Genomic DNA, 17101 nt, shown 5'->3' with positions numbered 1-17101 from the left:
ACGGGAGATGGAAATTCTTCAAACTCTCAAGATCAAAATTTTTGATAATTACATAATTTCCTCCTTGTTTTTATCGTATACGTGAAACAAGAAGTAATACGAAATTATCATTTTTATTTTCAGGTTCTAAAGACTTGAATATCTACTTAATATTATTTTTTCGTTAGAAACAAAGGCAGCTCTATTTTTTTTCTTTTTCGAAATACGGTTATTACATAGGTAAATAATTCGATCTAAAGCAGAATTTCCCTGTCTTTAATGAATTAGAAACCCTTGGTTACTGAGTGGCATCAATGATTCACGAGACAAGATTCATCCCCACCCAAGAAGACAAGCGGCAAAGAGATGCGACTGCTCTGGCCTTCTCAAATATTTAAGCAGAAAAATAGCCCAGTATCCAGATAACTGTACGTCGAAAGTAAGCATAGAAATAAATGTGCAGTCGTTTAGATATCAATTTGTATCCCACCCAAGGTCAAGAGATATACCTTATAATCTTTTTAATAAAGCAGATCGTGAGGACTGTCTTATATAACTTATTTTATGACGTCCTTCGGTTTTGCTTTAAGATTATATATGCATGAATAATTAATGCTCAAAAAATGTTACATAATACTTGTGTCAATATTTTTTAAAAATTTTTCGTAAACAATGGAAAACTTATCCAATTCCAGCCTTTTTAATTTACCGGTGGTTCGAAATTTTTCTTAGATTTCTTTAAATTCCTATTAACATAATGTTAAAATATCATCTACGACTTAATTTGGTTAATGTGGAAAATGAATCCAAATTGTAAAAAACATTTTTATTTCTAAAATATTTTAGGAGTTTGATTTTTCCCTTCCTTGTATGGAGCAATAATTTTTTTTTCACTTCATTAAAAAAACTTAAAATACGTTGAGCAAAAATATTCTGCACAATTTTTGCATTTAGGGTTTATATAAATATTTATTCAAGCAAATTACTTATTTCTTAAAATCATTTTCAATTTTCCATTATAAATATCATTTTTTATTTATTAAAATTACTTGTTGTTTATTCAATAACTAAGCATTATTTATTAAAACTGTTAAATAATAAAAAAAAACCTCTTTATTTTAGCTTAAAAATTTGTTTTTTCATATTGTACTTAATTTTAGATTCTTAATTCAATGTGTCTGATAAAATGAATTTTTATTTTGGTCCCATCATTTTCGAATTAACGGTATTTGTTGTGCCTATAAAAAATAAAAAAAAACATTATGCTCTAACATCTTATATGTTTAAATTTTCTTGTTTCTATCATAATACTTTTGAACCTGAAATGCACGATTAAGTTTTATACTTTTAGAAATTCAAACCAGATTATTATTTTTATATTATAAAATTCACCATACAAGATATTCACTATACCATATATTATAAATTTCACTATACAAGATTTATTTTATTCTTAATGTTTATTTATCTGAAATCCCTGAATGTAAAACTCAACGTTCTTCTTATTTCTTCTTATCATGCAAAGAAGTTCAAGAGATGTTCTAATTAAATTGAAAAAATACAGTAATACAATATAAAAACTGAGAGTGTTTAAAAAAAGTCGATACTAAAAGTATTTAGCATCTTACTTTTAAGTATTTAGTATACTTATATAAGTACTAAAAATTTATAAAAGTATTTAGTATCGATCACTTTCATAATTTTTGCTTTAGTTATTTTGTAACAAGATCATATGATTCCAGAAAATAAGAATAACTAATACTTAATCACTTCACACCAATATATTTTGCTCTAGCCGTTTAAAATAGACAAATTAATGAAAAGAAATTTTTCAGTTAATTAAATAAAGTGATTTCTCCTTCCTCGAAATACATTAAAAAAATAGTTGAAATTGTGAAACAAAAGTAGCAACGTGATCACATTGGCGAAATACATCACAGCAACATTCTTTTACTCAGTGAAGCTGTTTTTTTCATCTGTGACAGACTGTCACTACGGTTTACTGTATGCTTTTGGTTCTTTATGGATAAATGTTTTGATTTTGGAATTGTTGAACTTATTTTGTTAACATTTAAACAGTTATCATTTTGACAAATGTATTTCGAATACCTCCAGGAAAGTTAAAATAAAGGAGCAGAAGAAAAAGAGCGAGCTGACATGCGGTTGTTATTGAAGTGCACGTGAATCCATTGAAAGCAATGAAATATAAGTAAGGGAAAGAAACTTTCTTTTTTCATATATTTATTATGGCTTTTGGCAAGGTCAAGGTTAGACAACCACATCCGTGAATAAGGGAGGAGCTACTAAAGCACGTGCTAATAGCACAATGCAGCGAATTTTGAAACATAATTTCTACTGTTGTACCCGACCTCTAAGATTGAAGGCAATTAAACAAAGAACTCAGTGGCTCTCCTAAAAAAGAGACGGAAAGACATTTAAACTTCTAATATTTCAAGGCGCTTGTGATTTCTTAAATTTCAGCAAGTTAACATAGCCATTACAATCAAGGTCTTATAGAATAAATTTACAACATTATACTATTTAAGATTAATTGATATTTATAATATATATTTTGAGATGTTGTTTTTAAAGATACTTTTGACAGTATTTACTTCTTCCATTTAAAGAAAACAAAAATCATAAAAATGTAAAATTTATCCAATCATTTTAATTTACTATAAAGGTATTATTATAATCATACTATATTTAACTAATAAAAAATTATTTACTATATTTATAAGTAATGTAAGATAATTAATAATCTGAGTGATTTAATTATTACAAATAAGTTGCAACTGTAATAGTATGAAAATATTTAAGACATTCTTGTTCATTATTATAGAAAGGTTAATTCGAAGTATACGAACGTTTATAGACCTGAGCTTGACTTAATCTGTGGTTTTAATAAATTTAAAGCCAATTAATTTACAATATTTATTTTAAAAGCGTAATAAAAATATTTAAAGAAATGCGCTTTCTAATATTTCTAATGAAAATTGATTCTTTTACAGGGAAGAAATTATTATCATTTAATGAAAAGAAACAACAAAAACTGTAAAATAATGCATTGTTGGAGCAATGGTAAATGAAATCAGATTTTTACGTTTTAAAAATTGTTTACGATTGAATTCTTTGGTTACTTTGCATCACTTAGTATAAATTAGTTCAATTCTACATTTTTTCACATTTTAATTTTTGTACTGTAGATTTTAAAAATTGAATACATCATATTCTTATTCTAAATTTTTGATGCTTCCGTTTTGCTGACATTTTATATTAAAAAATGTGTCATTTTTTAAGAAAAAATTCTTCTGAATAATTTAAAAGCAAACTAAAGTCAAAAAGCAATTGCTATCGACTGAAACTGAGCATACAATTTAAGGCTTATATTATTTTCAAGCAATTAGCAAGATCACATTTATTGTGTAGCCTTTTTTTTATCTATTATAATGTCAGTCTATTTTAAATATCGTTTTGTAATTCACATTTTAAAAATTTTTCTTTGTATAGTTTTGTCGATTTCGTCTGCAATCATCAAAATAAAGTAGAACAAAGTCTAGACGGTTAAAAATTTAGCAGGAAAGAGTGCATGCGCTTGAAATTTCCGGTATTAATTCCAAATATTATAGGATCATTGATTCAAAAGCACAATTCTAAAAACTGAAGTTGACAATGCAGTTTTTGTAATTATTTTTTTTCTTTCAAACTTACAAAATTTAATTTAACAATTCGATTTAAATTTAAATTTTAATAAAAAAAATCTCTTTTTCTTCTCATTAAAACTTTTTAACACTTTAGGTGAAATAGAATTTTCTTAAAAACAAGAAAATAATCTCGTTTGTGAAAAAACCATACGTCACATATAGCAAATTCCTGAATATGAATTTTTTACTGATTTTTTTTAATAGACAACTGTCAAACATTTCTGTTCCAACAGCTTGTTATAAGTAATAATAATATAATTGTTTTCCTCGCAATTTAATTTTTATTGAATTTATTAAAATAAATATAATGAAGATGAACATATTTATTAAATTTGTAAGGAATTTTGGCAAGTTTATTTTATTAGGAAAACAAATGCACCCCCAAAAACGCATGTATTAACTTATTACATGTTGAAAAAAAATTACTTCTATAGAAATACTTTCATCAAGTTTAATAGCTTGTACCCTAATCTTCATGATGAAGAAATCATTTTCATTATTTTGATGAAATATAAATAATTTGTTAATTATAATTTCAATTGATAAAAAGTTTTTAGACCAAAAAATCAAAAACTATCAAATAGTTGTTTAACCACTTTGAACAGGAACTAAAAATACTGTTTCTATGAAATTTCGGATTGAGGTATTTAGACAAAGCGAAGAGGCAAAAGCAAATTATCTAGTCTTGATAAAACTAATTAAAACTATTTTACGCTTTTTCATGCAAGCATTTTTGCAAGTGCAATTAATTATTTGGGCAATATTATGATGAATGATGAATAATGTTAAGAATGAATAATTTCTATGCTGTGGAAACTTAAAAAATATTATTTGTATTCTTTAAACAAAAAGGTATGTGGATCTTTGGATTAGAAAATTCTGCAAAACTCTATTGATTAAAATTTTGACATTTATTTGTTATTGCACCGTCCATTCAAGATATTTTAGCAAAATTTCTTACTTTTCATGAACCTTTTTCTATATGGTTTTAGTTCCTATCCAATGTCTGTTAATATCGATATTTTAAGATTCTAATCAAATATTGGAAGACTTAGTGAAAAATCATTCATTGCCTTAATCAAACTGAACTTTCATTTATTGGCTGAAAAAATATAAGCAAAGCAATATCCAAAACCGTTGCCCTTTCTAAAGATAGAATTCTGCCATTATTTAAAAAAAATGTTCAGCAGATAAAATGCTGAATAATATTGTGAGATGACGTAGTGAACAATTATTTAAAAAGAAAAATACACTTTGATGATTGAAATTGTTTGAAACAAACATGACAAATTATTAAAAATATGTTCATTGAGGAAATATTTGTTAATTTTTATAATATTTTTTCAAAATTGTTCATTTATTAATTTCATTTTGCTATACCAAGACGATTCTTTGAAAATATGCATGCATGTAAGTAAATTTTGATATGGAGTCGCAATAACTTATTATCTTTTTATATTTATTTTTAAAATAACTTGTTTTCCCGCACTCAAGAAATTTCACATATTGATTTTATACAAAAGTGCTGCTCTCATAACATTTGCATAATCTCGCCTTTTCATTCTACCAATTCACGCGTTTTAATCTAAAACAAATCGAAGTAAATGGAATAAAATCATGGAAATTCCGCAGCCACCTATTCTTCTTCCTTCAAATTTATTATGCAATCAGAATCTACATTCCTTTGCATCTATTTTTACGTGGATGTGCGAAAATATAGCGCGCTTAGCTGCGCCAAATAATGGAGTCCATAAATTATTCGTGTTCCTGTCAAAAAACTCATCCATCAAATTCAGAAATAAAGGTTAAACGGAGAACCTTCATTCTTACGTGAGAATGAAGATTGAGAAAAAGAAAAATCCAATTTAAAAGAAAAAACTGTGTGAATTAGTATGGTAGTGTTCTTTCTTGTGTTTTTCCTTTCTGGAATTTTTACGCTATTTTGGACAAAAGACTGTTACTTTAATCAAGTTTAAAGTACTTAACAAAGTTGTCCATTATTTTTCCATTTTTTTAGTGTTTGAATTTTTTTTAACTACAAGCTTCTTTTCTGAAAAATTCCAGAATAAATTTGTTCCTTGAGTAAAAATTGATTATTAATAATAAGACTCCAAAAATAAAATATTTTCCTTTTATCATCTTGCTGTTGAGTAAGAGTATAATTTGCTTGATTTCATATCAAATATAACTATTTTTATACTAATTTTTAAATCGTAGTAGCTTTGAGCATTGCAATTTTGAAAGGAAAAAAAAATTGCTTGCAATGATTTGAGGATAATCAAAGATATTATTGCCTAATTACTTAAACTTTTTGTTATTTCAAATGACCTTTCGATGATTTAGAATTTTAGATTATCCAATGTTATATTATGAGACTTTGTAATTACAAACCTTTTTATGTACATTAAACGATGTCATTTCAAGAACCAAATTGCGGCTTTTAAAAATACTGTTTATTTTTATTATATCCCTTTTTGAAATACATCCAAATTCAAAAATTCGGCAAGGGAAATTCATAAAAATATTTTATTTAATTATTTTTTCATTTTGCTATAGACAAATAAGTTTTTTTCTTAAGGATTAAGTTAATATATTTGCATATTTAGAAAATGAAAAGGATTGGAAAAAGTTAATTTATGTTTCCCTAAATACAGTTTGCCTTGTTTCAATGGTCTTTGTATAAAAACTGATTAATATATGATAAAAAGTACAATGAAATCTATTTAGAGCATATCTCATTGTCATCTCGTTCTCATTATTATTAATTTTTCTTTATGTTATTTATTATAATAAATCGATCTAAAATACCTTTACTTAAACAATAATGAAAATTTTGTATTATTTTGATATACCTTCAAGTAAAAATTGAAGGAATAGAAGAATTTGTATATATGATTACTCAGGATGGGTTTTGCAACAACTATACTGAAATTATCATTAAATGCTGTTAAATTACATTAAAATCTTGAAAATTTTCAAATTTCAAATTTGTTAATATTAACCGATTTTATAATATAATTAACTGAAATAATCAAGAAATGATTTGAAAACGGACTTTCAACTTTGCATGGTATCATTAAAGTAGTAGATTATTGCATTTTTGAATTTAGATTCGATAGTACGTCATTTTAGAGAAAAACTTGGTAAAGAAGTTTAGAAGTGTTCCATAAATCTATAGATTTTTCCCCTTCATTTTATTATCTTGAAATAAAGACAAAATATTGAATGTGTTATAACATCGGTATTTGACCTTTCAAAATTTTGCTATTCACTTCCTTCCAGAATTACTGAAGAATGAAGTCAAGAGGCACTCTTAAGGGACCCTACTAGAAGTTCCCAGCGGGACTTCTCCATTTTCAGGACTTAAATTGGCTGAAAATTCTTTAATGATATTTCTTAATGCCCTCTTAAATCGTGACTTCCTCTTGAGTAAAAACTTTTCCTAGATTTTCTGTGTGAAGCAGGGTCATTTAATTCGAGAGTGCCAAAACTTCATGCATAATTCACCTTGCAGACCGACATACCTATTTCCCAAGATCTAAAATCGAAGCAGTAGGGCAGTAAGAAACTGAGTCAAAACCGATACATTAATTGGACCCAAACAAGGCCCTAACGGATGAGAAAATTATGCCCAGAATAATAATAATAATGATAAATGTTTTTTTTCCTATTTTCTCAGAGTATAAACATTGAAGTTGTTACATAATACTGAAAGAAAAGACAAAGAAATTATTACATATTAATCAGATCAGGACCCGAATAATGAAAGACAATTAATCACCATAAAACTTCTGTGTTTAAAGTTTTCAATTACTGGGAGTAATAAGAAGAACGACAAATCACAAATTCACGAATTGAGTAGTTATATATTGGAGCGGTTTCTGTCGAGGTTCACTTGAAAAAAAAAAAAAGACAAAAATTACTCCAGATATCGATTGACCCACGCCCAAATATTTGGAATGGAGACAGTAGAAATTAACCTAGCTATCCAGTTCAACTTTCCAACCTTTTCCTTTTCTATTTATTATGTTAGGCTCATTTAGACATCGATCAATAACATTCGAATTCCATCTTTCCACTGCTGACAATGCCATAGCCTTGACTAGCATCGGCCTATTGTGAATTGCTTATAAGCAAAGTGGTTTAAGGTGATATCTACTAAATGCTAATGCTATATAATACGGTAATCAGAATTCGCAGAGTTGAATTGCAGAGCAGGATTGGTTATGTTATTAGCTAATTCTTTTAATTGAAGGACACATACCATACGAATGAAATTCATGAACAACTCTTAATTGGCTTCCAATGAAAATAATTAGCATTTCAGAGCGGGTATTTAAATATTACCCAGAAGAAATTCTTTAATATATAATATGGACATTTTAAAATTTTAAACATAAATTGTTATTATAGTTTAGTTACAAGCATGCATAAAATTTTCCAAGTTAGATATTTCCAAAAATTGTGTTTTTTATTATATTTATTATTTTTATTATACTTAAAAATTATATTTTTGTAATATAAAAATATAAGATGTTATGCAAATGCGTTTGCATAGTATTTTGTAAATGTGTTTTTTCAATACAATTTATAAAATGTACTGGGAAAGATTAACTTATTAACAAATATTTAAAACTATTATTTCTTTTATATTTAATAGAACCAATATTTAAATTACGCTAAATTCGAAAACAAAATACTAATTAAAATCAATAATTTTTCAAACTAATTCTCTCATCTCTACTAATAATAAAGGTAATGTGTGTATGTGTTGGCATTCTACAAGGTAGACCGCTTGACCTACAATAATGAAATTTAGTGAATTTTTTTGTGTTTTTTCCGCGATAACCTCCGAAAATATTATAACACAGAAATAAATTTCATACTGTTTTAAAATTTAAAAAAATATCTTTCTAATGATCTCAATTTAATAATCGTGTAATTTGCAATGTTAAAAAATCAGAAGAAAGCATGCAACTGAAGCTTTGTGTCGCATAAACGAAACACTTTATCATCACGAATGAATGTAGATTGTGAAGAAAAAGAAACGACATATAAATGAGAATCTATACGAATATTTTATTGAGTATTTTTTTATAAAAGTCTTCAGGCTGTAAACTAAAATTCAAACATACTTCACTTTTACATCAAGACAGCTTTTTTTGTAACGGTTTTCCCTTAGCAAAAAGAAAAAGAAGAGAACGGAAAAACGCCATCGTAATTATTTCAGGTGTGATCAATTATAGAGAATGACATTCTTTATGAAATTACCCCATTGAATGGTTTCTACACATGTGTTTTGAAAAGCTTTTAAATTATTTCTTTCATTGAATCGTTCCACACTTCTTTATTAAAACAGGTACAAAAGCTAAATTCGTGTTTTACAGAATACCTTTCGAGCTTATTAACATTTCAAGCACGTGGACAAACAGAACACTATGCCTTTATCCTATCTTTTTCTAAACCTACTTTTATGCCATTAATGTAAACATTTTTCCATCTCATTAAAATCTTTATTCCAAAGGCTCCATGTCTCTACTTATGCTAACTACTAGTTTTATAGAACTGTCTAAAGTAAATGAAAAATCACATAAAATTGATTCATGGTATGAAAAAATTCTTTTTTAGAAAATTAACACAAATGACAAAAGGGGTCAAAATAAATAATAACATAAAAGATTTCAAAGATGAAAAATAAAATTTCTGTAATTCAGAGTAACTCAAATTGTGAATTGCGAATTTCGAAAATATCTAATACTGACCTTTTTATGTACTCGGGTTTTTGACTGAAATGAAGCCTTAAATGCTGATTTGTATCTATTAATAGTATATAACTTGCACGTCAAAAGTTGATCGTTAATTGAGTAGTGATTTAATACTGATTTATTCCTTTTAAGTGCAACAATGACTATTATCCTCAAGCAGTTTGGAACTATGTTACGACTGTGCCTTTCTATAGTAAATAATATTTCTGTGCTATGCAAGTTAGTGTTTTATAAATTAGACTTTTAAATTGACTAATTTATATATGCTCTCTTAAAACTCACTATCCCATAACTAATTTTTAGTTCTGAAATAAAAATTAGTTAATAAGATCGTGAATTTTACAATTTATTGGTATTTTTTATGCTGGATTGTACCAGAGGTCACTCAACCGAGATCTGCAATTTTTATTAATTTATATTTATGCTGATTCTTTATATTCTCATTTTATAGATAAGTAAGAGGTTGGTGATATTTTCTTCCAACATTTTTGAAAGTATTTGGTATGATATTTTTTTTCTATTGGTGCATCACTTTTTAACTAAAATCGATTTCAATGATTAATCGTGATTTGCGTGTTCATGAACATTATATGAGAGAGAATTACACAATGGAAGGATAGACAAAACCAAGTGACTTTACATCAGATCAGAAGTATGGTTCACACTATAATAGTCCGACTAGACCGGCTCTTCTTCTAATTTTCTATGTAATTTGATACGTTGTGCAATATCTTGTGTAATAAACATGAATATTGCTAATCATTTCATTGATGAAATCATTTGAATGTTAAGCAGCAGAAATGTGCCGATATTCCATTTTAGTATTCCATTGATTGTTAAGAGTGCAAGTGCAACGAAATTCGAAAGACAACGGATCTCAAACAAAAACCGTATACAGGTGTGTTTATTTATTTTGTTCGTGTAAGTCACGGTCATGGATATAAAGATTTATAATTTGTGTCAAGGGGAGGCCTACGATTATTTGTGCGTTGAAGCGTTGCCATAAGAGTGGAAGATATTCGGGAAGAAGATAGAAACATAAGGAAAAGGGGGGGGGCGTTGATACGAGATGTCAGTATCTAATTTGTAGACAAGTAATAGTTGCATTATATTTTAATCTGTTGGATGTAGGCATGTTAATGATTGTCAAGTGATTATCATAATTTAGTTTCAGATATTTTGTGTAAAAATAAAATACATCCTTCAAAATTAAGAATATTGGAGTACAAAATAATTCGTTTTATACTAGAATGTTTTCTATAGAAATTTCCTAATTACTATCAAATAATTGTTTTAAATATATCAACTGTAAAACTTTGTATCGTAGAAAGATTTTTTAAGTATTTCCTTCGATTAGAAATATGGATTACGCATTTGAATAACAGCCTCCATAATTTTTCAAATTCTTATAACTTTAATGCTAAAAAAATTTTTTAAACTAGTTTTTATATTCTAACTAGTTAACAAAGCGAAAATTTTTTTCATTTGCTCAAACTAATAAAATCTTATTTACATAACATCCAATCAAACACATCACATCTCACACAGTCGCGTTAAATGATTGATGGATTGATTTGGAAAATCTGGGATTTTTAGGTGTGAAATCATTATTTTTTTCTAATAAGACATCAATTTATTTTTAATTAGCTAATTTAAATCAAATATATTAATAAAAAGAATTTTTGCAAACAAAAAAATTCGATAACATATTGTATTTTCCTTAAATTTTCTGTGTATACTCATTGCATATAGAAAATGAATGAATGAAATGGTTTATGATACAAGCCGTACTAACAGATACAATATCTTCCAGTTTTTGAAAAGAAATGATGTCTATCTTTTGTTTTATTTCTGAGGATTAATCAATTTATTTAGGTAAGTGGTCTGATTTTGAAGCGTTATTAAGTTTATAATGAAAGAAAATTCCACAATTTTTTTTAAAAAATATAACTGAAGGAAAATTTAACTATCTTAACTGATAACCAACGCACCCATTTCAAAGCAAAATTATAAATGCAAAAAGAAAGCTAAAAGAAAAAAAATCCTTCAAAAACGAATGTGTCCGACTAAGAATTCGTTTTGGAAATAATAAAATAAATAAGTCAGACGAAATTAATAAGTCAGACGTTCATAGAACAAGCTTCTTAGTATATGACGATGATAAAAAAAATTTCATCTCCTAATGACGTCAAAAACTTTATTTGCCATGCATAAGAAGCTCGACTTCAATAAAAAATTCAGCCATGTTTCTAATAATAAATATTGGATTGTTCGAAAAAAATGAAGGAAAAAAATATCTCAGACTGATATTTATTTCATCTTTCTTAATTTTTTAAGGTATTTTAGTATGATCTATGATGCAATCTGAACAAACTTACATTATTTTATTCATTAATTTTTTTTTCAATTATCATCAATGATATTTAATTAAAATAAAATGTTATTTAAGTATTTTGTATTAGAATATATAATATTTTGAATTTCACCAGATTTGCGCAGAGACGTTAATAATCGCGAGTTTAACCAATTGATTTAATTCTTTTTTTGACTTAGTAAACGAATGACATTTAGGAAAATATTTATTATAAAAGGTTCAATATATTTCCTTTCTGGCATCAAATATATCTTATGGATTGAGAGCTGCTTTTGAGGTTCCGAAGTGAAAATTCATATAATTCATATAATTCCGAAGTGAATATTCATACTGTATATTCCACAGAAATGATATTTTTAAAATTTTAAGAATGCAGAGTATTAAATATATATATTGCAGATCTACTTTATTATACAATTCTCATTTACATTTGTAATTTGCCAATTTTCCCTATTTTGGCATATATATGCAATTTATTCCAGTGAATATAAAATTACAAAAATACTACCTGAAATAACGTTTGCGAACATCAATGTAACGTTAGTCTCCTTATCAGATATATTTTTTAAAATCACGTCATGTCTCAAAAACAGATCTCTTAATAAATCTTATTTGAATTCCCAACCAATCGACTAACGAAGTGAATGCCCTCATCTGATCATCAACTGCTTGAGGGCTCAAAATTTCATATTTCATATATATATATATATATTGAGAGATATTCTTAAATGCGAATGCCCTTTATAAAACTAGGTTGAAACTATTACTGCAATGGTCGAAACGAAGAGACTGCGATAAGGAGTAAGTAGCAAAAGTGATTTGCAAGTAAATAAGGCAGTAGGAGCCGTTATTTCTCGCGGATGAATTGAGCTCAAAAACAACAATATTTGGAGGATCATTATGGGTGCTTTCTTCTTTTAAAACTTAACGGAGGAGATCAATGGCAGGCAATGAAGCGTTGAAAAAAATTTGTCATTTTCCTTTCTAAATAGCCCATTTGAGGAAAAGAAGAAAATAATTTTTTGACAGCTTTTAAAATAACAATTTTTATAGGTTTTATAAATGATGCAGTTGTTTTTTCCACAACGGAAAGAGAAAAATTTCAGATAGGACACATGAACTCGCAATATTTGATTTTATGATTTAATTTATGAATACTATATGACAGACGAAGTCCTCTGGAACTAACTTCATCCTCAAATGACCTTGAAGACTAAAAATGATAAGCTAATTAAGTAAATGTATTCAATTATTTAAAGTACTGAAATTATGTGAGAAATCAAATCAATGTAAGTTAAGAATAACAATTTTATTTTAATGAAATTGAGTTAATAAGAAATAATTAAAACTCTTGAACAATCTATTTACAAAATAACATTTACAGGTTGAGAAAAATGAATTAAAAATGTTATAAAGAATTACTAATAATTTCATTTTTATAAAATTGGCCTCCGAGGAACATTCAAGTTTTAAATACTCATATACATTTTTTTTTTTTTTTTTGCAAAAGTAGCATTTATATTACACAGAAACCGAATAAAAAATTTATAAAGGATAAATTTTTTATGATGAGCTGAAACAAATATAATTCTGCTAAAGTGACGAAACAGTTAAATAATTATTTTTAGATTAAAATTATAATAATTTAATTACGAATATTGGAATTTAAATTTATTTTAAATAATCGCCAAAATTTTCTGGGAAAGTAAAGATTGTAATAAATCTGAGTATTTTAAAATCAGAAAAAAGAAAAACACAGACAAGTTACTGAATCTATGAGCAAGATAAAACTTTTGAAGAATTGCGTAAGATTATTTTAAATAATCGAATTAAAATAAACAAAAGAAATCCTTGACAGAATACTTTTAAGAAATTATTTTGTGGAAAAATTTATCAATATAAACAAACCAAAAAAACATTTCTCAAATTACAAAAGAGTTTCGAAATTCAGTAATTGCATTTATTTAATACCTGTTAAAGAATTTGCGAATCAAAATAAAGGAAAAAAAAAAACTAATTTAATCTAGAATAAATAAGCAAAAGTAAAATAAAGAAATTCTATGAAAAGGGGAAATTTTTTTAAAGCTCAGAATGTTGAAAAATGTTTATTTGTCCAAAAGATTATTTATATTTAAACTGGTATTAAAAAAGTAAAGAGTTATCTTCATTGCCATTTCCAAAAATTAATCAGCACAATAATAATAATAACTTTTAAGAGTTAAAATGCAATCTATACACATTGTGTCCCGAGTATATATAATATAAAAGAATATTTTTTAAACTAAAAAAAAAGAAAGACATATTATATTAGGACGCAGAAATAGAGCACTAACATTAATATAGGTGTTATAAAATATAAATAATTATACCATTTTATTTCTGGGCAATGAAAATGCCATGAGATTTAAAATATAGAACACAGGATATTATATTTATTATAAAAAACAGTGACTTAAATTTAATATTTAAAAAAATTAATTGCATAAAAATATCTAACTTATTTAATACAGACTCACCTATTTTTGTTAAACCCGCTATGAGCATCCATAAAGCTATAAGAAACGGCGTTCCAACATATTCTAATTTTAGTGTTGCCATTTTAAAGCCTCCTTTTTGAGAAGGAGGCTTGTCATTTAGAATTTTCATGTCATGGTGGTAAGAAACAGGAAGTACTAAAGGTCCATCATCTGATGTTTGATAGTCTTCATGCGAGTCCGTTTCTGGCTGTATGGCTTCGTGGTGCTGTCTCGATACAGTGTCATCAATAACAGCTCTCGACTCATCTCCACAAACAATATAAATCAATGAGATCAAAAGCAGTAGAAAAAATAGATTGCAGATCTGACTAGACGCTGGTGACATAATGGTAAAAATATTGCTCTACAGATTAAGACAAGAACTCGGAAAAGTAACAAAAAATATCACAAATGAGCTTTATCAGAGCATGTTCGTTACGAAATTGGATCTCTTTAGCAGTTGCTTTAACAGCTTCAGCAAAAACGCAAACACTCTGAAGAATCAGAAAACAACCTTGACTTCTAGCTCTTTGTTGTTACACCATCCGGCTTGATTTTAACCTCTTTGTTCTTTCAAGAGAACACTACCACTGTTTTAAGATTCGAGAAGATGAACAGTTTGAAAATGGCCAAAATTATCCACTATAAAATAAATTATCTTCTGATCACCAGTTGACAATAGGCAAAAAGTTGTTAACTTTGGTATACTATTTTGTATCAGTGATTATTATTAAGTCGAAGATTTCTGTCTTGCGCAAATATTTAAGCTTAAATAATGTCGTTATTTCTCTATTGATAGAAAAGTTTTTCACAAAAATATTCAAATGCTGTAAAATTGTTCTAGTTTTGGAATAAAAGTCTGCTTGAAAAATTATGGTAGACAAAGTATTCACTTAAAATTTATGAAGGCGAATTCGAATTTTCACTTATAGTAAACGTTTTTGATACCTTTCTTTTTTAACAGAATGTCTTCAATTTTGTTGCATGCACCTACTAAGTTGAAAAATTTTGTGATTAAGACAATACAATGAGGATTTAAACGTTAATATTGTACGGAAACTGCAAAATATATTGCTGTTTTTTCTCCACATAATAATAAAAAATAAAAATTCAGAACTAATCATGAAACCTTTATGATTCCAAAATAAACACAAGATCACGTAACCTAAAGAAATATTCCTTATTGCAGTTATTAATAAAAAATGAACAGCAATTTGAATTTTTTGAAATTTGATGTAATTACCCTTGGAACAATGGTAAAGCTGCTTTTCACAAAGAATATATAAGCCTTTATCGCGTCCAAAATTATCTCGAGGATCGAGATGCAGCAAGTGATGAGCTCTTCCGCTTCTAGTAACTTCTAGCAAAACTTACTCTCTCACACCGGGGGGATTTGATGTTTGCAAACTCGTCCGGAACTGCACGTGTTAACGTCGAAGTTGTCAGACGTGAACAGATGTTTACTGCCATGGGCCCTTTAAAGAACGGCGGGAACCCCGACTTACCAGAGAGGTGAGTTTTTCCTTTCTGTGTCTACTCAACCTGATCCGAAAGCTTCATCATCATCACATCATCGCGATCTCGATCACGTGATCGTCCCCGCAACGTCACGAAAGCCCGGTTATTGGTAAGCAACAGAATAATACTACGACCTGATAGGTAACATTAGGCGCGTTGTTCACATACAAGGCTGATGCAGGGAGGGGGTGACTATTCCGTCGGGCGGTGTTTCGAAAATGAAAAATGCTTGCCAAACCTCTTTGTTTTCACATAGAATAACTGCTTTTTGTTTCCCACATGGTTCCCAAAGTGAAAACGATACTCATAGATAGTAACATTTCGATTTTTTTAAAATTAAATTTCGCCTCTGATTAAATAATGATAATAATCTATGATTTTTGCATTAACGCAGTAGTATATGATAGCATGTTCGAATTGAATTTCTTATCCGATGACCTTCGGTAATGAGGAAGTTTTAGCAAGTTTTGAAACAAAAATATTAAGGTCATGCTTCCATTAGTGGAACAGGTCTTCATATCAACCTTTCGAGCAACTTTTAAGCACGTTTCGAATTGTGATAGACGTATCTAGAGTAATGAAAAAATAATATTGAATATATAATTACACGAAAGAACACGAGTAGCAGTAACAATTTTTCAAGGGAAATGGATCTAATTTTAGATCCGAACTTGAATAAGCGGATTTCATTAATTCGATTTTTAACAGACTGAACTGAACTGAAAAAGCAAATGAATATATTTTTTTCAATATGATTTGCTTTTAGGGAGAAAATAAAATATCAAAAATAATAATTTCATTTTTTTACCATTTTATAAAAAAAAAAAAAAAATTAAGAAATGGCAAAGGAAAGAATTCAGTAGTATTTGGCTGCTATATTCGTGAAACATTTTTAAAACTTATTCTAAATAACACTTTTAAATTCTAATTTTTTAAAATTATTTTATTATAATTCATTTTCATTAGACAGATAACTGAATAACGAATTTTAATCAGTAAATTGGCGTTTTAAAACTCTTTGGCAATTGCGCTGTTTTTATATTGAAGGAATATGAACCGCTTTCTGTCTCAGAGCGGCATCTATGTTTTTTATATTCTTTTTAAAAAGAGGCTTGATGTGGTTATAAACTTAAAAAATGTCATACATTGGAAAATTTTGTTTTATCATTTTTCTTATATCTTAGAATTAGCCAGAATTAGAATTAGTTACTTAGAATTAATTACTATATATAGAGAGAGTTGTCT

The 17101-nt window shown here is 27.4% G+C and overlaps 1 protein-coding gene across 3 annotated transcripts in view; it reads right to left on the bottom strand.

The window, feature by feature from the left end:
• LOC129971123 (Na(+)/H(+) exchanger protein 2-like) overlaps window positions 1-17101 on the bottom strand; it is a 170061-nt gene that overhangs the window by 35678 nt on the left and 117282 nt on the right. Inside the window, exon 1 of one of the 3 annotated variants that reach the window (XM_056084614.1) lies at window positions 14339-15523. The exons of the other annotated variants lie outside the window; for them this stretch is intronic. Coding sequence (XP_055940589.1) covers window positions 14339-14684 — 346 coding nt within the window. The 5' untranslated portion in view covers window positions 14685-15523. Of the gene's footprint in view, window positions 1-14338; window positions 15524-17101 lie in introns of those variants that run through there. 3 annotated transcript variants of the gene reach the window in all.

The sequence above is a fragment of the Argiope bruennichi genome, chromosome 6 (genome assembly GCF_947563725.1).
Source record: "Argiope bruennichi chromosome 6, qqArgBrue1.1, whole genome shotgun sequence".
Lineage (NCBI taxonomy): Eukaryota > Metazoa > Arthropoda > Arachnida > Araneae > Araneidae > Argiope > Argiope bruennichi.
This window is presented reverse-complemented; position numbering and strand designations above follow the sequence as displayed.